The sequence below is a fragment of the Panicum virgatum genome, chromosome 7N (assembly GCF_016808335.1).
Source record: "Panicum virgatum strain AP13 chromosome 7N, P.virgatum_v5, whole genome shotgun sequence".
NCBI lineage: Eukaryota > Viridiplantae > Streptophyta > Magnoliopsida > Poales > Poaceae > Panicum > Panicum virgatum.
In genome coordinates, this window is record NC_053151.1 from 25,895,342 (window position 1) to 25,917,658 (window position 22,317).

The window sequence follows — 22,317 nt, forward strand, 5'->3', positions numbered from 1 at the left end:
TTCTTAAATATTTTGAGCTCAGTTCTTTTAGGATCCGGTCCTTAAATTTTCTAGTTCTAAATTTTAGACTCTTTACCACCCCTAAGCACCCTTCATTAGTGCCGCATCATTTTGACTAGTTTCACTAAAGCTACTGCTGAGTGAAAATTGTTCAAAAATGTTGTTTGCTTCGCTAAAATGGCCATGACTCATGAGAGTTCCATCCATTCGCTAAAATTGGAAGAACGAAACATGAAAAAAATGTCATGGGACCAATTTGTACGTTGTATATATTTTTATTTTTTTTTAGCATCAACGAGTTGTTGTTGATATCTAGTTTCAGTTCTTTTTTCCCAACAAACACAATCAAGTCTCTATCTCTACTACTAAAAAAAGGCGGTCACTTTTTTTTCCTTCGTCATCCCCTCCCTTTCGTACGTCGCGTGCCCCGTCGTACGTCCCCCGAGATACTGTGACCGTACGATCGTCTCCGTGCGATCTGACCCCTCCGTCGCCCGCCTCTGACTGCCCCCAGCCCTCCACTCCACTGATTCCGCCCCGATGCCCTCCCCTCGCGCAGCCCCCATCCTCCGCGGCGCCGCCAGGGCGCAAGCCGGGGGAGGCTCTCCGATGGCCCGAGCTCGCAGCCCCTCAGCACCCCTCTCCTACGCCGCGAGCCGCGGCCCCTCCTCCGCCGCGACGCCAGGGCCTGAGCTGTGGGAGCCTTTCCAGTCCTGCGAGCTCCTGACAGCCGCCGGCGTCTTGCGACCTCTCCCCAGGCGAGCTCCCCATCGCCGTCGACTTCGATCCCAGCGGCCATGCGACGCCACATCCCGGCGGAGAGGAAATCATCCTTTCTGCCGCACACAAGATCCGCCCGGAGTTCTTCGCTCTTGACTACGCCTCGTCGTCGACATCGGTTACCACCGTCTCGCAGCTTGGGCGAGTCACCTACGGCCATGGGCGCACTTCTGAGCCCGCGTCGTCTCGTACATCGGCGCCGACCTGCAGCTCGATGGGATCATGGGATACGTGTCGTCAAGGATGCGATCTATCTGATGGAGGACCTCGCGCGGGGTCTGCGCCCTTCGATGCAATTGTCGAGGTCGAGGGCCACATCCAGTTATTTTTCATCTGTGCCTCAGCATCCCCGTCAAGGTGAGAGCCCCTGAAACCCTATATAGTATAGATTTGGCCTGATACGGATATCAGGTGGAGTCGGAATTTTAGCCTCTGGCAAGAGCTTAGCATCTCGTATAGTCTATCTACCTTTTACAAGCACAAAAAAGCTAAGCCTTATGGAGGGTCATCCATTGGAGCTCATTTGTGTTGGGCAAACAAAATTTAGGCTTGCTCTGACTCAACTATAAAATTCTTAAATCTACAAATATGAATAATCTCAGTTTGCTATGTATCCTTGAACAATGTTAGGAAATTCACAGGCTAGCTTGTTACAAATATGGTTGGTTAGCCTTTGCCTTTCTTGTCCCATCAGGAGTGATTTTTGAATATTTCACTGTTACTGTGGTCTGTACTGTTAAAGCTCCATGCGAGAAAATTATAGCTTTTGGCTTTAACTCGATGTCATAAATCAACTGTACTGTTAAAGCTCCATACCTCCAGTTGCTTTGACTTTAAATCTTTGGATGTAATGATCTGTATCTATTCTGTAAACTGATATTGTTTGTCATATCAAGATTTTTAATCTAAATTTCATAACTATAATTTCATATCAAGATATTAAAAATCTTGAGGTATGTGATATGCTAGCTTCCATAATTCCAAAAGCAACAATTTGACTAGGTCAGCTTTAGTGTGCAAGTATTGAAATTCTTTCAGCTCTTCATGTTGTAATTCATACAGTGGGATTTTGCAGATGGGTTATTTGAAGAAAAAGCAATTTTACGGTTTGCGGTGCTAAAGTTCTCCCTTATTACCATGTTCATTGAGCCCAGTTCAGCTAAAGTTTATTCAAGCTCAATTAAGCTACAGGTTGCCAACTTGCCACCCTATAGTTTGTCAGATATTTTGTAGATCAATCTGATATTGAGGTCCACTCTTGTATGATTTTGAGATCTTCAATGTATTGTTGCAGAAATTGCCAGACAAGCACTAGAACCAAAGCCAACATTGGTACGCCATTGTGTTGTGAACTTGTGATGGCAGGAAATTCCCTATGTCGTGTGAAGGTAGGAGAGAGCAAATTGATATGCGCACGACTGTTTATTTATCTTGATGTCTTAATCTAGCAGATAATTTGGAGTTAGCAACTATATATGCACAGAAAAATTGAACCCTCACAATATCTAAGTTTCTGAGTGGCAGTAATACTTTCAAGTGGTTCTTGGTTTTTACATTTTGGGTCATTTTTGTCTAGGAAGGTAGCAACATGGAACGTAAGTTATGTGCAATATTTATTTAAATTGTTCAATGCGCAGTGCATAGTCAATTACATTATGCAATGAACTGATTGTGCATGCATTTCTGTGGTTGAAGAGAGTATTACCTAAGACATACATGCCTGAGTGTTTGCAAATCATGTGAACTCCCCAGCCCTGTAGCTTGTTGCTTCAGTTCTGCAACTACGAAGAGCTGTAGATATTGACCAAGGGATGTGCCTGAGTTTAGGATGATGTTGTTTATGGAAAATAATATTGCTTGATATGCTATTTTCGGATCAAACTTATCAGGTGCTCAACTTTCCTAATGGCCACATCAATGACAATGACATTTAAACTTTTATTGTGTCTTGAATTATTAAATCAACAAGAGACATATCTTAACTTTATAGATTCATTTCCCCTACATTGCCCTATGCACTATATGTAATTTGTCTTGATTTTTTTTGTAATTTTTAGTATATTTATCTTCAAATTTGTACATTGGTCATAAGCATGGTTTTTATTAGGGATTATTGTGTAGGAAGTAATTCTAGACAAGGCAGTGGTTGCTGGGGCAGGGGATTGCAGGGACCAGCTGGATAGTCGAGAGTCATTGTAGCCTCATTTATGGATATCTAGGTTCGCCCATTTGTGGTTCCGCCTATCCACTATATACCATTTTTCAAAAAAGAAACTTTCAATGTAGTATAGGATACAATGACTTTGCTACATTTCAATTTGTACGAATATAAAAGACAAGTGTTTGTCAGATGAATGGATTTGCTAGAGGGCAGCACGCGCCGGTTCACGTTTTTGTACATTTTGCTCTGATTGGCTGTTGTGTTTGTCTTCCTATAATGTTTTCAGTCTTCTGGAATTTGCACAAGTCCTTCCGAATAAATATTGGCTAAATTTTAAATAATATATGAAAGTTTGCAAATAGTTCTGGATTGAACTTCCAGGGTGCTCACCCAACTAACATGCTTGAATGTAGATATACACAATTTTGATTTAGGGATGAGATAAACAAATCTCTCCCTACGAATCCTGGCCAATATTTTTGTATTCCTTGAGTTGTATTTTCCATAAGCCTTTAAAAATATAAATAAATATCTTACAAACAATTTGAGCTCATACATTTGTTGTTTGTAGCAAGGCACGGGCACTGACCTATAAGCTTAAAAGCCAGTTGTTTGGATTTGATATCATGGTGTACCTTGGTTTGATTAATTTTAAGAGTATTATGTAAAGTTTGTTTGTGGATATTATTAAATTTGAAAATACTATGTCTTGCCCATACTTTATGTATTGCTATGAAATTTGTATGCCGCCCGTAGTGCGTCAACGCACGGGCACATACCTAGTATATAAAAAAATGGTTAATGTGTCAAGACCGGTATCCATTTCTCGAGTGTAGATAATGGTCACAACAGCAGGTACTATTGACTCCCATTTCTAAATATATGTTGCTTAAAACAATTTATTTAATTACGAAAAAAAATGAACTAGTTAACCTGCCATCAGCGTGATACTATATTCTAGAATCTAATTATGTAAGTTTGAAAAATAAATTGTCTATTCGCAAATCTCCCTTAGTTTATGCCATTTTTGCCCATTTCTCGCCCTTTCTTCTAGGGTCACGCTAATTTTGTTTGGTCAAACCTAGACCAAAATGCATCTCTCCGGAAAAGACCACGCCATAAAGGCTCGTCCCTCCCTCCCGCTGCTGCCCGTCTCCGACGACTGATTATTCTCTCCCCCCCTCCATTTCTGGTCCCCAAAATTCCAAAGCCCGAGAGCAGCAACGACGACGAAAGCCAAGCCAAGCCTCGCCTTCCTCGCCGCCCCTTTCCCCACCCGCGTTCCTGGTGCCGCTCGCCGATCGGAGCCCGCGATTCCGGCCTGGGGGCTCGGCCTCGGGGAGGGGCGGGATGAAATCGCCATTGCGCAGGTTCCGGGGCTTCGGCCACCACCACAGGGAGCGGAGGGACCACGCCCCGCCACCCGCCAAGCTCGACGAGCTCGTCCACGCCGCCCAGGTATCGGCCACCGCCCGATTTGCCCCCCCCCCCCCCCCTGACCCCCCCTGATCCTCCCCTCGGCCGTGGCGCGCTGTCGGGGCGCGATTGCGCGCCAAAAACGGATCGCGTGTCCTCGTCGAGGAGCCGCGATTCTTCAGCGCGCGCTGGGTTTCGCGGCCCGTGTTGACCGCGGTGACTTTGTTCCTGGGTCGCAGTGATTGCCTGGAACCGAATGATCTCTGCTCCTATCTCATACGCCGTATACCGTTGTTATTTTGCCATATACCTTTTTTTAACCGTTTATGTGAAGCGTGAACTAAACTGTGGAAAATCTTCTCTGTAAATTGTTGATCCGTAATTCGTATATAATCAGCGAAATGTCTGGATTCGATTGCTTTTATGTGTTATGTTGTGGTCATTAGAGTTCAGAAGCATTTGGTATTTCGTGCCTTGTTTCGTGCTGGTCATAGTCCAAGTCTCTGAAGCTTGGCGCTATTAGAACTGGTCTCGCAGTCAGCAATTCAAAGTCGTTATGACAGTAACAGATTCTTTGTTTAACCTGGTGTTGGTTGCTGGGCGTTCATATATTCACATCAGTGACGAAACACATTTTTGAAATCCAAGAGGGCTCAGTCATCTAAGCATATTCCATCCCATAGACAATGTTTACAGTTCCTGCCGTGCTGATGGCCTGATGCTATGTGCATCTTAGCGAGGACATGATGGTCAAAGCTGTTCAGATATGGGCGTCAGGCTGATTTAGAGGAATTGATTGAAGTTTTCGAAACCATATATGATAAATGTTTGAGCCGACTACTGGTTGAGGATTTGGTTCATGGTTAGAGTTGTACACCAATCTGTTGGATTAGAATCCACTGTGTTGTTTGAAAGTTTGGACGAAATCACAAACCAGTCACTTTCGTGCGAATGATATTAAAAAGAGAGAGAGAGAAGGATATGATATAATATGAGGGTTTGGTTTTGTTCATTCCAATTCTTGTAACTGAAACCACTCTTTTTAATAGAAAAGCATAAAACCCTCACTGCAGGCTGTGCTACAACTACCCTTTAGTGCAAGTAAGAATTTTGTAACCCACCTTTAGTGCAACTTTGCAGGAAATGGATGAAATGAGGAGCTGCTATGATAGCTTGCTTTCAGCTGCAGCTGCAACAACAAATAGTGTATATGGTATGATGTTTTAACTTTTGAATGAAACAACACCGCCTCAATTTCTACATCCAGGTATATTGTTTGCATAGTGTTCTTATAATTACATGTGATCCATTTATGCAGAGTTTGCAGAAGCCATGGAGGAAATGGGAACTTGCTTGCTTGAAAAAGCTGCATTGAATTATGATGATGATGAAAGTGGTGAGTAATTGTCTGAATATTTAGACACGTATGATACATAGACTTTTGCGGTCAGAAATTATTCTTGGAACTGCCTTTTAGAAAATAAAATTTTGCACTGTGCTATTTCTCAAAATGTCCAGTTTATCGCCCCCAAAAGTTGTGTTTGTCTACGCGCGTCCACTGAGCCTCCACAAGTTCTAAAATGGGTCATCTTGTCCCTGTACTGATTTTGCCATCCTAGAATCCACACTATTGCTTGTTAGTTGCTAGGAGAATTATCAAATCCTTCATATAAAACTCTTGCTATTATGCTACTTTTCTTCTAGCTTTAAGTGAACTAGAAAACAAAATGTTATGTTTTTTTTTCTGATTGAGCTAGTTCTTTATTTCAAAGTGTTTGGTCTTTTTTTCTTTATTCATTTATTTTTACCTGCAGGTAGAGTGCTGATGATGCTAGGGAAGGCCCAGTTTGAACTGCAGAAGTTTGTGGATAGCTATGTAAATTCTTTTGACACTATTGTAATTTGTAAAATTGTATCACAACACACTTCTTCAAATCCATCATGCTGTTTAATATATTCTTTATTCTTTCGACTTTGTTTTGACTGACATTCTAACAAGTGTTTTTCCTTTCTTTTAATAGCGTACAAATATTATAAATACAATCACAAACCCATCGGAGTCACTTCTGAAGGAGCTACAAGTTGTAGAGGTTTGATCTCCTTGATATGTTTCTGTCGACTTCATTCAATTGTATAAATCTTCACCTTCGAATATTGCGATCTTGTATTGTCCATAGTGCATTTCTCATCATTTCCAATAAAAGACAGACTTAGTTCCTTATACTTACGTGATCATGTCTCATACAGTCCTTACATTTCTTTTGTACTGATGCAGGAAATGAAAGATCAATGTGATCAGAAAAGGTAAAAATTTACTCGAATGTCATCTTATTCATTTTATGGCATGTAGTTTTCCTCCTAATGTTTTCCCCCCCAGAGTGGAATATGAAGGTATGCGAGCAGCCTATAAAGATAAAGGGCGATCAAAGCACTCCAAATCCGAATCATTCTCCACCGAACAACTGCAAGCTTCATTTCTCGAGTACCAAGAGGAGGCAGCGTTGTTTATATTTCGTTTGAAGTCGCTAAAGCAAGGTCAATTTCTAAGCATTTTAACCCAGGCTGCTCGCCATCATGCTGCTCAGGTAGCTTAACTTGTCTTCATAGAATTATAAGTAATGATGATGCACATGAAGTGGCAATACTACAACTATCTTACCACTGGTTGGACTTTCAGATCAGTTTTTTCAGGAGAGGGCTGAAGCATCTAGAGGCTCTAGAGCCTTATATCAAAGCAGTTGCTGAGAAGCAGCATATTGACTACCACTTCAGTGGACTGGATGATGACAGTGATATTGATGATTACAGCTCTTACCAGGATAACCATAGTGACGGCAGTGAGTTAAGTTTTGACTACGGGATAAATGATGGGGACAAAGACCTTCCCTCTTCCACAAGTCTAATGGATGTAAGTTTTAATCCAATTGATCAGTTCAATCGATTTATGTAGCTATGTTTCCTCAGCATCTCAGGATACAAGAACCTTGTAATAATTACTTTTGTTTTCAATCTTTTGTGGTCAGTTAGCTTTCTTCAGTTCAAAGAAAACTTGGTTTGGTTAGGTAGTGGTTAGAACACCCACGAAGAAAGTTCAGAGGGTAGATAGTCCTTGTACCAAATGCAATAACTCTGTTTGTATATTTGTCATGCGTCCAACATGATGGCACTGGATTGCGTTCACATTTTGACTTTTAGAATTACATGATTACGAAAGTGTGTTTGTTAACGTATGGAGAGATAAACAATATTTTTATGCTACAGTTCAGATAACTTTACTCTTTACTCTTTGAAACATGTATCTCATCTGGAATTTTCAATTTAATGTCTCGATTAAAGCATGTGAAAATGCCTGCCTTTTAATTTTTTTGGCTACTGTTTAGTGTTTACTGGTTCATCTCTAGCCTGCCTAAACTTGCTTGGAAATAAAGGTTTTATTGTTGTTGTTGAAAGTGCTTGTTTATCTCCTCCTTTTCTTACCCTCCTAAAACTTTGGTACATTTATTTGTTTCTGGTTATAGTTGGATCAAGCTCAACCAACAAGTTCCCCAAGACCTATGAAGGAACTTGAGCAGGTAATCTTAAGCTCTCAAATTATGCGCTGTACATTTTCCTGGTATAGTTTTTGATAAATGAGTTTATTCTTGTTCATAGTCACATGAATCCTCTAGGGTGAGATTATCAAAATAATGACTGAATCTATGTTGTGCTCTACTCAAATGTGTCTTGTAATGCCTGGGTAATGAGATTTAAATGTGTTTGGGCTTCAAACTTTTGTTGAACTAAAATTCAGTCACTAAGGTCGGACTTGTGCTGTCTAAATCATAGGTCCCAGATTTAAATGTCAAATAAAACAGAATAAGATTAGCCTAATGAAGTCGACTGAAAATTTCCATTCTTTCTTTGGAATAATATCATTTCTGATGGAGAACATTAATATAAAAAATCCTTGCTATGTTAAGTTTTAAATAACATGTGATAATGATAACCCAGAAATTTAAATATACGCACCTTATAGGTTTAGTCCTTATTGATATTTCATGCCTCAGTTCTTCTGTCATTTATGTCTGGATGGCACTGCATCTTGAGTCATATAATTCTTTGAGCTAACAAATGTTTGTACAGGACAATGCTGAAGAAATAAAGGCGACTTTCGTTGTTCCTCATGTGAAGCCTGATATTGTTACCCAATCAGCACCCATTTTTGCCGAGAATGTGCCTGATCCATCTATGAGGTTTCGCAGAATGAACCTGTCAAAAAGAGTTGTTCATTCCTACAAACTCCCGACACCAGCCGATGAAAAGAATCCCGCTCCAGTAGTCACCAACACATCACCTCTTTCAGGTCCAACTGCAAGTAAATCTTATGTGACAGGAAATTTGTGGCACTCCTCTCCACTGGTGAAAGATTTTAAGCCGAGTTCCATATACAGCGGACCTGTTAAGATGCCATCGAATAATGAGGGGATATCAGCACCACTAGTTTATTCCTACTCCACTTCAGATTTTAAGAAAATGAAGAGGGAAACCTTTTCTGGTCCAATTCCAAGCAAAACAGGATCGAGCAATCCCTTGTTTCCTGCAACAGATCGCAGACAGTCAATGAACTATCCTTCTCGGGTGTTGTCAACAAAATCACATGGCCCAGGTTGGCAGTCATCTTTGCCTCCAAAAGTTACTCCTAGGGTCACTTCACTCCCAACAACAACACCCAAAATAAGTGAGCTGCATGAACTGCCCAGGCCTCCGGCGAATGTAGGCAGCATCCGTCCTGGTTTGGTTGGATATTCTGGTCCTTTGGTTTCAAGGCGGCAGATGCCTAATGCACCAGCCCGTATCTCACCGCCATCACATAAAGCATCACCACTTCCACGGCCACCTGCTGCCATGACCCGCAGTTATTCGATACCTTCAAATAGTCAACGAACTCCTATTATTACTGTGAATAAATTGTTGGAGTCTAGGCATAGCAGGGAGAGCAGTGAAGTATCCTCGCCCCCACTAACACCTATATCACTGGCAGATGTTTCCCGCAGATCAACAGCAGAAATAACTGTAGACCTTAAAAGGATGAAGGGTAAGTTTGTACTACTGTATAATTGGTTTTCATCACAAATTTGTCTATAAACACGATCATGTCCAGAATTCCATCATATAGTCTTCCCATTTTGCTAATGACAGACTTCTCCTGAAACAATGTATGATCAGTTATATACAAGGATTTTGATGATTAACTTTAAGTTTGATAGTTGATTATAGGCTTGGTATCTCACTGTTTTATATAATTCGAGAAATGATGACCCTTCAAGTTTTATTGCTATAAATGATGCTTGTACTAATTATGTAGATTTACAACCACTCTGGCTGCAAGAGTCAGTATCTGCTCAATACTAAGTAATTCCAAGATTGTCAAAACAATCAAACTAAATTAAAATTTCTGAGTGATTATATACTTGTTCTGGGAATTTCTGATGAATAATTTCACATGTATAATGTATTCCATGAAATATCAGTGCTTCTCAACGGCTTCATTCCATTATTGACTATTTCTCAACATTTCTATAAGCACTTGAATAGAATCCAATTCACTCTATTATGAGAAGCTTCCAATGCATATCAACATTGATTGTATAGATGTGACAAATGATTTCTGATTTGATATCTGACTTATTTTCTCTCCTGTCTTTGCAGAATCCCTGTGAGAGTTTGCAAGATAGAACCTGTTAATAATCTTAGGAAATTTTGAATGTAAGTAGTTGTGGATTATAGGATTCCATCTATAATATTTTATGTTTCTTACTGTGAAGAAAAAATGTAAATAAAAATAGCATAATATCCTTTGTTACTTGTACGCTTGTCTGAACTATTTCTTGGATGTAGTTAGTATGGCCAAAGGTTCTTGGCCAGATACCGGGCGGCAGAGGGCTGAGGTCAAGCCCCGACTGCTCTACGCTTGTTCAAGACAGAGGTAGAGATGGATAGAGTAATCTTGCTTGCCTTTCCCGAGTACAAATGTACAATCGGTGGCCTTATATATTGGCCTGATTACATGTGCTTCTTCCGCAAGCCAAAAACTCCTAAACAAACTGAACTAATCAGACTCCTCTTCGTAACAACTCTAATCTCTTAATTAAACCAAACTGCTATCTTAACAAACCAAATCTCCTAACCAAACCGAACTATATCTTAACTAACTGAATATCCCAAGTGCCTAGCCACTTTGGTTTGCTTCTGTTGCGATGCGATGATAGGTCGTGCCCCACATAACAGTAGTGTATTCATCCACCATCACTAACAGGTGAACTCTTACCTGAGCTATCTGTAGGTAGTGTATTTACCTTGTTGAGGATCATATGATCCTCAACAATCTTTACCCTGTCGGTACCACAGTATCATATGATCCATGTTGAGGATGCTTGCAGTGACTGCTGTTATTGGAAAGGAAGGCGCGGTTGCGCATAGTGGAAGAGAAGCCAAATTGGCTCCTAGTATATATCAAATCTGGGGATTCTAGTTGAGCTGGGTTTTCAGCAAATTAGGCCCTGGCCTGAACATGCAGTGAACCCCTTTTGAATCCCCGAGGGCATTTTGGTCACAAGCAGGGGAGATTTGAATCCCCGGGGGGAGGGGCAATGTCAGTTTGACCCCTGAAAAAAGCATCAGTGAAGTAAGAACGGTAGCCGTAGTCCCACCATTGACGATCCTTGTGGCATGATAGTCCCTACTGATCATTTGAATCCCTTTTGTTATGGTTAATAACCAAAAAATCAAGTGGCCAAACTTTCCTCATGAACGGGAGGTCGTAACTCTTCGACCGAACTTTGCACATGCCTGGTTCCATATGGAGAGGTTACATGCATAATTAAAGTTGCCATCGAAGAGCATTTTGATCATGTAGTCATTTTGTGGTAACGCCAGGTCTAAGATTTTCTAAGCCATTGTTGCTGCTGCTGCTTCTCTAACATAAGTTAGGCCCCGTTTGGCACAGTTGGAGCTTTAAAGGTCCACACCAGATTTGAAGTTTGTATGTTGAAATCAAGAGCCTTGAGGCACTATTTTTAGTCTATACTGAAAGGAAAATGACTCGATCAAACAATTCTGATGGATATTTTTGGAGCTACAAATACCTAAGAATCCTGGAAATGAAGATGTACCAAATGGAGCCTTAGTAGCTAGAGACTTTGTGTCGTCCTCACACGACTAGAAGGTGTTTTTCCTGATCTGGATGAGTTGCAAAGCGGATGTGATTCATCCTTCTCCTTCCAAGTTGAAGATTGCGTTGCCTCAATTGGAGACTATATTTGTGACATAGTCTATACAATAATCTATACAAACATCACAATTCCATCTAACTATATTTGTGAAATAGTCTATACAATAATCTGTACAAACACAATTCCATCTAGCCGTGGAGGGCCAATTTGAGCCCCCCTTCTCATCCTGTTTGATTTGGACCAGAATCACTGGTTAATGATGACTGTACAGTGGAACAAAGTGGCCTCACCCATTTGGCGAAATACCAGGTGGAAATCACCCATTTTTACCCACGCACAAAATTGTGTAGAAGTTTCAAAATATTAAAACAGGTCACAAGTACATGTGGGAGAGATGGTACTGTAGAACTATGACTATGCGAAATATTAAAGATCAAACTCAAATATTATAAAATATGAGATTGATTAAAAAAACAACGCTATGAACGAACTGGCAACTTAGTGGTTGGGCACCCAGTTGTGGTGCAAGCTGATCCAGGGCAAAAAAGTTCGGTTGTTCAACTAGAGAGGCTGCCTTTCGCTAATGTCGGCCTCCACAACCTTTTCTTAATCCTTGAAGGAACCGCGGGGATGGTCTATCCCTATGGTTGAGTTTTTTTTGAATGTTACTCTGTTTGTCACATTTATGTCTGGCGTTACCACAAAATGACTAGCTGTAGTGAGAAGCTGTAGTGGCACCACAAAATGACGCCAGACCTTCTCACGACCGCGAAGCTGTAGTGGCTAGCTGCGCTCAGTAGCGCCCTCTGCCTGCCGGCCAGGGTTCGATCCCCTTCGGGGACGGATTTCCGGCTGGTAGTGCAGGGGTAAAAAAATCCCCTCGTCTGTCCCTATATCCAAAGCATAGTCTGGGTCTGGCCTAACTCACAAGGCGACGGGCCACTATGTGTGGGTGGGGGCAGGGGTTCGGGGGTTTTCTTGACCTGTGTGAGAAGGTCTTCTTCTTAATACAATGCCGTGGGTGTGGTTTTTCCCTCCGCAGGTCAAATTTTTTTATATCTTACAAAGGAAAGAAAGTTCGATCTCAAAATTATTCCATATGTCCTTCCTTCATAGAATCCTTAAGACTTTGACACATTTTGTGAAGGTGTTTTCCACCATTCTATCGAATGTGCGGTTTCTCAGTTGACATATGACATTTACCCATTTTTGGTTTATCTGCTGCTTCTTTAGCTTTGGTTGCATTAGAAGTTCAAGTACGTTTCCAAGCTTCTATTTATGCCACATGATCGTTTGAAAGCTCGAACGAAATGCATCTTCAACATCAAGCACGAATTTTGTTTCCCGATATGAAACACATACACAACAGGCTATTTTATGGTTTTGTCCTGTTTGGTTGGTAATTGGGGTCTTTAGTAGTTCAAGTAATTTCCCTTTTCGTTTGTGGACTAGAATGTTTTCAACTTTATCATCATGCCCAAATAAAAAAGTGGATACCTTTGAAATTCCAGTGGAATATATGGTTCTTTATATATTGTTCTTGCAAAAATGTAGACGTGCACCCAGAATACCTTTTCCATATACATCAATATCTGCCATTTAAGATTTTTTTATTAGTTATTACTAAAAACAAGCATAGTATTAGTGCCAGAGTGTAACAGCCTACAACACATATTAATGGGTTGTTTGGATCTAAAGTTTTCAAAACTAGATTTATAAAGCTAGTTTTAAAACCTAACTAACCTAAAACTATGTTTGATTATCCAATAAAAAATCATAATTTTAAAATCACTTTTATTTTTTCTCCAACAATAAAATTATGATTTCTATGAAAAAATCTTCATGTTTTTTTTTCATAAATCTTGAAAACAACTAAAGTATCACAATGGTATTCTAATAAAATAACAACTTAAACTTCATATGGCTAAAACACACTAAATTGTAATTTTTTGAAAGATAAACCACTTCATTTCGTTTTCTTCGGATGATGTGTTTCCAAGTTCCAACACACAAAATGAGATCTCAATCACTTTTCCTTTCTAAGAACCTTTTACCTTTGTTGATTGCTCCCATGGCCCAGATCTCACATCCAATTTGTGCCTCATAATCCACCATACTTGCTGAATACGGATATAATTCCCAACAGCTTCGGTGGAGTTATCTGGGAATACAAAAATGGAACCTAAACTCATTCAAGCATAAACCATCAAAACAAATACAAGTTCATACAAAACAAATACAGCTTCGGTGGACTGTTCACTTCAGGCTTTCAAGGATGAACACCATTTGTGGTGTCTTGCAGGCGCTCGGAGCCTTAACTCCTTGAGTGTTGGTCAAGACATTGGACTAGGATAAGTTTCATCTGTGTCCTGAGTGGTCTAGTGGTCAAGTGTTTATTTTATTTTTAGGAAAAAAATTGTTTCTCAGCCACTCACAGCTCGGCTCGGAGTGAGATGTGCTGCTTGTAAGGGTCCGACTTTTTCTCTCTATTAATACAAAGATACGCAGCTCTCCTGCGTATTCGAGAAAAAAAAGTTCCTGCAACGGCATTTCAGAAAGAAAATAGGTACTAATCATTAAGGTTTTGAGATCCAGACCACAACTATATCTTTTGCATCATAATAGAAACTTCAGGGCTGAAATGGTGATAGCCATTGATTTTTGTCATTCCTGGTGAACATCGTAAGTATAGATGAACTAACACTCAGCAAAATTCTCAACCATTTCAACTCATCTATTTTAGGATTTAGTAGTTTCAAAGTTGTTGTCGCATAGTAGATTTATAAAAATCAATCTTTATTATGTTGGCAAATTTTCAGAAGAAACATGCTCCATATTTTCTAGGGTAGCATGGAGGTAAAGTATTCAATTAAACCATTCCCATCATCAGACGTTTGATGGTTCCCTTCCAAGGATTTCGGTTTCTGTCTCCTTTCCTACTGCAGGAACAGGACACTCTCCATTATGGATTGACACACATAAAAGTAGTGAATCTAGCAGAAAGTCATCAAAAAGTCAACTAACCCTTACTAGGCTGATAAGGCCAAGATGCTCTTATAAAAGGAGGGAAAAGGTTTGTGCCCAAAAAAAAAGAAGGGAAAAGGTTTCAGAGAAGTGAGAAGTGCGTGCTAGCTAACACCTGGATGGTCACAAATCTTCAGTAGCAAGAAGCCAAGAACAACACAAATGAACCTTTGTCAGGAAGAATACAAATCAACATAATTGATACTTATTACCATGACACGTGAATTGCATTTCAGTGCGGTCATGCATTAGCCAAGAAATTGATGCTGTAACACCCCATGTGTTTAATTAGCTAAACCAGGGTTATTAGCACCAAATCATGTACCCTTAACTAAGAAACGTCGAAATAAATGCATGTGTATGTATGTGTGTCTATGTGTATATGTGCATAGGTCAGGAACCTTAAATAACTTTTAACCCAATGCAAGTATGCATATGAAATTAAATAGGCATCTCACTAATGTTATGATAAACCAAATGCTAGTTGAAGTCAAAGGGAGAAAATGAAATTTTACACATGAAATGACGAGCTTTTCAAACCACAGTTTTCAAACAATTAAACTGTCCTTCAAATTTTAAACAAATATGCTTTAAAAATAATTTCTAAAAAATAGCTCAAATGAACTTTTGCCTAAAACCAAAATCGTAGGGTTTCAAATGATGAACGACTTTTGTGTTCAATGTTTTTCAAGTTGATATACAAAAATTGAAGGAAAATTTTGAATTCAAACTTGAATAGGGCAATAATGTACATTCCTCAAGAATTTAAATTTAACTCTTTAACTAGGCTTCAAATGAGTTTATGCCTGAAATGAAAGTTGTAGAATTTTAAATTTTGAACAACTTTCGTATTCAAAATTTTTCGATTTCATGCGGAAAGTTTTGAGAAAAATTGAATTTTGACTCGGTCAAATCTCTCTCTCTACTCTCTCTCTCTCTTCTCTCTCTCCCTCCCCTGTTCAGCGCCGGCCGAGCCGAGGCCGCCGGCCACGCGCCGTGCCCCCGGCCCTCCCCCGGCCCTGGTTTCTCCCGAAGTCTCTCGGCCTCTCCACGCGGCGCCACCTCCCTGTGCGCACGCCGAGGACGGCCGCTCGACGCGCCATGGTGACGACGCGCCGAGCCGTGCCGTGCGCCACTTCCTCAGCTCGCTTGCGCCCTCGCCCGGTTCTCCTCCCTTCCATTTGCTTTGCAAGCAAGCCTTCTACCTCCCCCTCTACTCCCCTCCCTGCTCCAGGTGCCCGGCCGAGCTTCCCACGGCGTCCAGAGCTGCCGTCGCCCGCCATTAGCGCCGCCCCTCCATAGCCGCCGTGGAGCTCACCCCTCCAGTCTCCCTCCGCCCCGAACGACCCCCCCAGCTAGCTCCCCCTCGCCGCCCTAAACCTCCTGCACCCTGCCCCGTCTATCTTCTCCCGCCGGAACGCCGCCACCGCGGTCCAGACCGCCGCCGGCCGCCCCTCTCCGTGGCGAGGCCACCTCCGTCCGCGTCCGCGAGCCCCAAGACCCTCTAGAGGTAGCCCGTGAGCCCCTCTCTCTTTTCCCCTTCGGGCCCCCCACCGCCGGCAACCCTACTCGCCGGAAACGGCGCCGCCGGCCCTCCCCTGTTTTGGCCAGGGACTTATCCTGAGAAGGAGCCAAAACTCTAGGGGTCCAAGAGTAAAAACGCCATGAACTCAAAATAGCAAACTTTAAAAATGCCTAGAAATTTGTCGAAAAATCAGAAAAATGCAAACTCAATTGATCTGAATTCCTTGTTACTAGATCTACAACTTTCACTACATGCACTTTTTCTTTTGCTCACTGGTTTTTGTTCTACATTAAATACAAATTTATTAGTCCTTTATTTAGATCTCAAGTTCTAGCCATGATCTATAGGTGATTTTTGGAAAGATTGTTGTAGACTGCAAGTGTAGAACTCTGTAAAAATTTGAGATCCATTTGACACTCCAAACTATAGGTTTAATTAAATTTTGGTTTATGTCTTGATTAATTAGTTTTGTTTGTATTTGCTGGTTAACTTTGTTTCATGAGCTGAAACTTTTAAAAAACCTTTCAATTGATGTTTAGTTACTGTATAAAAATATTGAGAATTTTTACATAAGTGGAACCACTCCAACTAATTAATAGCATGGATATTTACACTAAATCAAGGAAAATAGTTCCTATGCATGTAAAAAATCTAATATTTTTTACCAGAGCTGTTATTTGAGTACTGTATCATGATGGAAAAATTTGAACCTCTAGAACTCAGTAGAACTAGCTGTGAAAATTAATTTTGTTCCATGTAGCTCTATTTTATTACATTTTTCATGCCTAGTGTACTGCTCCATAAAATTTGAAAAACTAACAGTGGACTCCTCATAAGTGTGGCACGACTCAGTAAAAATTTTTGGCACTATTACTTGTATGGTTTGTTCTGTATAAATAGTTTCATATCCTAGCAGTGGCTATGTATATGGTTTTTCATAATTTTTTCTGCTGCATGAAAATTTTCTCAAATTTTTACAGCAAGATCTATACTTTATGAAGTACACTAAATAATAATTTCAACCCCAGAAATGATGTGTAACTATAGTTTTGGACAAAGCATGTTATCGTTAGTTTTGTTAAAGGAAATAACTTTTGTATGTTTTGGTATATGATGAAAACCCCACTTTGACTTTATGAACTAACTAATATTGTTTTCTACTCTATAAACGATTGCCCAATGAATGAAAAATGATAGTGTTTTATTTTCTAATTTGAGTCTTGTTGGATTACACCTGTATTGTGAAATAATTCATAAATTATTACCATCACAACAACTCACCCATGTGCATCTCATATAGATACTACTACTCTCGTTGACGGAACATACGAGCTGGTGCCCGAGTCCGAGAGTGAGCAACGTGAAGCTCAAGTGAATCTAACTGAAGCTACTGAAGACCCGAACCCGATTTCGGAAGAGCCCAAGACTAGCTACGCCCAGAAAGGCAAGCCCCGGAGCATGTCCTTCTATTTTAAATTTATGCAAATTACTATTGTTCCTATCTACTTGTGCATTTAAGTTTATAGGAGTTGACTGGAACCTTAGTTGCATGATCCTAGGCAACTCTGTTTGAACACTAGTATGTATAGGTCGCTAGTTGGCTATGCTAATGATTCGGTAGAAGTCGAGTGATTTCCTGTCACTCACGAGAAATATAGGAGTTGAATGTTTACTATATGCTACAACTGTAAGGTCTACGGGCGGGGTGGTGGTACTTGTGATGCCCCGTCTGTGTAGTGAAAGTTGATAAGGTCGCAGTGTGTGGTAGTGGTGGTTAAGCATTTGAACGTACTAGACACATGACGAGAATATGTTAATCGGTAAGCTTAAGTACCTGATTGGCCCGGCGATTTGACTTCTCCCTCACCATCTTTGAACGTTTTTCTCATGCACGCACATGCGGGTGCAGAGCGGGGCTCTGTAGTCGAGGATGGTGACCCTGATCCACAACCTAGAAAGAAAGGGGAAATATTACACGTGTGACTCTGGGAGTAACCACGTGACGTGTGTTTAGGTCTGCCTGACCAGGTTAACAAATTCGATTCGAATCGTCCGTTTCTCACCGGTTATTGAGACTGCTTAACCCTTTTGCCACATAGAGTAAGAAGTGGAACATGATGATGATGATGAATATGGTTGATTGATGAAAGATAAATATTTTCACCATGTATGTTATTGGATAGATGCTCACCTAGAACGGTTAATTGAACTAGAACCTTGAAGCTAAAATTAAAAGTAAGGACCTACACTCTATTGCTTTTCGGCAAAACAAACCCCTCAAGCCAAAGGCCTTGCAGGTCTAGATAGTGGGCTAAGTATACCCTCAGTCGGGTAAGCCTTACTGAGTATTAGTGTACTCAGCCTTACTTGTGGCTATAATTTGTTTCAGGTGAAACCTTTGAGGATATGATTGCCAGTCTGACCTGGCCTTGCACTCTTCCACCTGGTTGGTCCGTGGAGTGGGATACGTCCCCGGCCAACGATGATAAGAACGAGTGATGTCATGAATCAGGCTTCATCGTGACACCCCTATCGTCGTTAGTTCTCGTGTTTACTTTCCGCTAAAATAAAGGACTCTGGTGAACTTCTTTTATGTGGGCACTACAAAGCACTTTGTTAAGTGTGGAACTTAGTTTGTAATCCTAGAATTATGTTAAACTCTCTGTGTTGTAATATATGGTGTAGTGTTGTAATCTCTGGACTCGCCTTCGCGTGAGTTATGCTGCTTTGTTCGATCCAGGTTTAAGTGGTTTCATCGGGATTTTACCCGACGGGCTGCCGATGTGCTCCGTCTGATGTGCGAGTTGAACCTAATTGTCTTTGCAATAATGGTTAGCACATTTAAGCCGGTTTATGTCGGGCGGTTCTGCCACAGATGCAGTGATGTTTTTCTAATTCAAAGTAACTTTCTTGTGCGAGGTGATTCTTGTATGCTTAGACCTACCATTCACCACCATGTGAGAGAACCTAATTAACCCCAGTATTATCAATAATGCAGGTCAAACTCAAATCGCAGGGAACAAATAACTTTAGGTGGTGCATGACACTGACTCCTCGCTAAAGACTTGGTGACTCAGGGAGATGAATTCCCTTCCAGTGATACTATCCAAAGAGAATATGGAGATTTGCTTTGGATTGCGCGAATCGTTTGCATATATGGAGATGGAGGGTGGCTGTACCAGGAGGACATTTTTGTTTTCTCATAATGGAAATGCGGAAAGCCTATTGGTGTTATTCTATATACAACTGATTGCCCTTTCATACCTTTCGAAAATGTGCAAGGCCTGAAGCCGAAACCTCAGCTGCCGCCGTAGATGAATATATTCCAGTACTGACGAATAATTGGTGCCAACGATTGGTGATCAGTATCTGGAAAGCTGTGGATGGGGTGAACCGATATGCATTGAGTCAGCATTGGTGAGGCGGTCCGGTTCATCTTGTGCATTCCCTTTCCTTCTATAAATACCAAGCCATCAAAGTGGCTACCTTGCAGATCAATTGTAGCTTGTAGGACGAAGGAAGAAGAGGGGCCTTTCATGAGGGCCATAGCCAGCCTTTGGTAGCCAAGGATGACTTGCCTACACGGCCTTGTGTGTTCCGGTTGCATAGCCGGTTCAGCTAGGTCTGTGGGCGGTCACCTTGGCTAGTCTGAGTGGCTTTTGCCTCTCATGGGAGGCCTCCTCTTCTCTGTTATGTTACTCATGATATATATTTGCCTGGTGCTTCATTATATTTGCTGTCAGGTAAGGCAGTTCAAATTTGCTGCCATGTATGCCTGATTGCAGATCATTCAGAAATGCATGTGTTGGACACTTGGCCCTGCAAGTATGACTGGACTCACTTCTGACATTTTTTTCTGTTGTTTTGCTTAATGAGTGCTTACTCCAAATTTAAATATATGATGTTTAGGGTAAGCTAATTAGTTTATAACCGGGGGGGGGGGGGTACTTCTGTTGTTATAGTGGTTGTATGCATGCTCAGATTAAAATGTGCATTTTCATTTTGAAATTCCCAACAAAGATGGACATACATGTGGATTTAATTAGTTGCAAAGCTATAGAAATATCCAAGTCATGTAATTGAGCACTGATCAACGGCTGTGGAGTAGACTGCAACGTAGAATTGGACCTTAGGATTTGGAACTCTATAGACGTGTGCATCCTTTGTATATGTCAGAAAATAGGTCTATGCAATGCAAATCACGTTGGAAAAGAAACTCCATATTCGCTAGACAAATCGTAATATGTAGTAACTGATGGAGTTCTTGACTTGGGTAGTTGGATTGGACAGCTCCATGTCATACATGATTTGCATCATATACTACAAAGTTATGTATATCCACATACACATATATTCTCTCCCAGTTTCGTTTGTTCCTCTCAAATTGTGGCAGGCACTCAGCCAGACAACATGGATAAGGAAGGACGAATCTGATCCGCATGCACGTACAGCGTAGTACTAGCTATATGAGCACGACACACTCTGAACTCTGATGAAGAAATGAAGAACAACACACACACACACACACACACACACACACACACACACACACACACACACAAATCAACAACGCATACAGGAATAGCATACACACGGTAAGGTATTATCGACGAGGACCACAAATTTACATGCCCTGAAGCTATCTTACACGCTGTGATGAATGAACTGCAATGCACCGGCGACGAGCATAGGACTGGCCACAGGGCAGCTATAGCTAGCCTATATAGTGTATTTGGTTTGATGAATGAAGTGATAGATTTTGATCCATCACCTTCTGAGTCCTCATTTTTGTTTCTTTAGAAAGAATTGATGTGAATACAAGTTGATCAGTCAACTCCCCATGCCTCGTACAGACATGATGATTAACTTAAACATGAGGGATATATAGTCGTCCCATCAGAATTTTCATGGGAGCAGCTTATACCTAGCTAGTATGAGCCGATTCCTCGGACCATGAGTGGAATATATAAGAGAAGGACGAATCCTCAAACCATGAGTGGAATATATAAGAGAAGGACGAGAGCAAGTATAAGTGCGACACATGAACACTCAAGCATATATAAGAACTTGGATGTGTAGATGTTATGATAACACATACGGAGAAAGTGTCAGAAAATTAATCAGAACTTATTCTTAGCAGTGATACGATATCCTCCTGTTTTGGAAGAACATGGTAAAGCTCAGAATTGAATGCCCAACTCTATTATAAAAGATGCATATGGATAACACACATTAATTAGTAGTGGTAGTAGTATACTAGTATTCATTGAAACCTTAGGTTTTACAGTCTAAGTTTCATAAAACCCGGTTCAATTTCTTTGGCAAGTGCCACTTAAACACATATGCATTTATTGTTTCACAAAAGGCCACCCTCAATCAAATAATCATAGTGATCTGGTATTTGAGGCCCATTTGTATGCGGATACGACTTTAGACCAATCTTAATGGAAGTGTCATATGAGTGTCATGAGCATTAAATGTCATGCCACATCAGCAAATTTGCTGACATGACTGAGTCATTCATGTGGAGAAAGAAGGGAGAGTTTCATGAGATGAGAGAGGAGTGTCATCATCATGACACTCTCTCTGGCATAGTATACCAAGTTTCCAGTCTTGGTAACTGTGCGATGATACTCCTAAGGCAGACCTTAATTAATATTGCTAAGCCGTCTAGCGTGGACGGGAGAGCACATCATTCTAGCCTGACCACATTTAATTACATAGCTAATTGCAATCATTTACCGTGTTGTTGTTACTGTTTGTGTTCCTACTGTATGTGCAATTTCCTTCGTGTTTGCTCTAAACAGCTACTTGAAGCCAATTATTGTATCAGTATATTACTGTCTGTGCTCCTACTGCATATGCAAACATAACACTACTCTCTCTCTCTCTCTCTCTCTCTCTCTCTCTCTCTCTCTCTCTCTCTCTCTCTCTCTCTCTCTCTCTCTCTCTTCCTGTGTCATTCTGCATAGTATAATAATTGAACAATTTGATCAAATTTGTTTGGTTCCCGGATTCTTGTTAAATTTGTTTGGCTCCTGTTCTTATTTATACGTCATATCATCTTGAGGGTTTGTGCGCCTTTGAACTATTATATTTACTCCTCATTTCATCTATTTTGTGTAACACATGCAAGTTTTTTTGTCATATACTTAATTTGGAAGGTTGACAGAACCCATCTCACTTAATGGTATGCATTA

At 40.8% G+C, this 22,317-nt stretch overlaps 1 protein-coding gene across 3 annotated transcripts; it reads left to right on the top strand.

Annotated features, from left to right (window-relative positions):
- Positions 1-528: 528 nt before the first annotated feature.
- On the top strand, positions 529-10,449 carry LOC120681611 (uncharacterized protein At2g33490-like). Of its 3 annotated transcripts, XM_039963177.1 has the most exons (13): positions 529-1,137; positions 1,856-1,971; positions 2,075-2,168; positions 5,498-5,570; positions 5,676-5,753; positions 6,172-6,233; positions 6,379-6,447; positions 6,633-6,661; positions 6,735-6,942; positions 7,035-7,265; positions 7,876-7,929; positions 8,480-9,431; positions 10,046-10,217. In XM_039963177.1, the coding sequence occupies exons 3-13, from the start codon at positions 2,139-2,141 to the stop codon at positions 10,054-10,056; spliced, it is 1,797 nt and encodes a 598-aa protein (XP_039819111.1). In that variant the 5' UTR covers positions 529-1,137; positions 1,856-1,971; positions 2,075-2,138; the 3' UTR covers positions 10,057-10,217. The 3 variants fall into 3 exon arrangements, with proteins under 3 accessions (XP_039819111.1, XP_039819109.1, XP_039819110.1); XM_039963175.1 differs by lacking the exons at positions 529-1,137; positions 1,856-1,971; positions 2,075-2,168 and adding exons at positions 3,812-4,399; positions 10,235-10,449 and having other exon boundaries at positions 10,046-10,102; XM_039963176.1 differs by lacking the exons at positions 529-1,137; positions 1,856-1,971; positions 2,075-2,168 and adding exons at positions 3,812-4,399; positions 10,239-10,416 and having other exon boundaries at positions 10,046-10,102.
- Positions 10,450-22,317: the final 11,868 nt, after the last annotated feature.

Excerpts from the sequence above, each read along its gene's own strand:
- LOC120681611 (XM_039963175.1), top strand. The coding sequence starts at position 4,292 with ATGAAATCGCCATTGCGCAGGTTCCGGGGCTTCGGCCACCACCACAGG. Across the intron at positions 4,400-5,497 it reads AGCTCGTCCACGCCGCCCAG|GAAATGGATGAAATGAGGAG; the intron begins GTATCGGCCACC and ends GCAACTTTGCAG. Across the intron at positions 6,662-6,734 it reads GATCAATGTGATCAGAAAAG|AGTGGAATATGAAGGTATGC; the intron begins GTAAAAATTTAC and ends TTTCCCCCCCAG.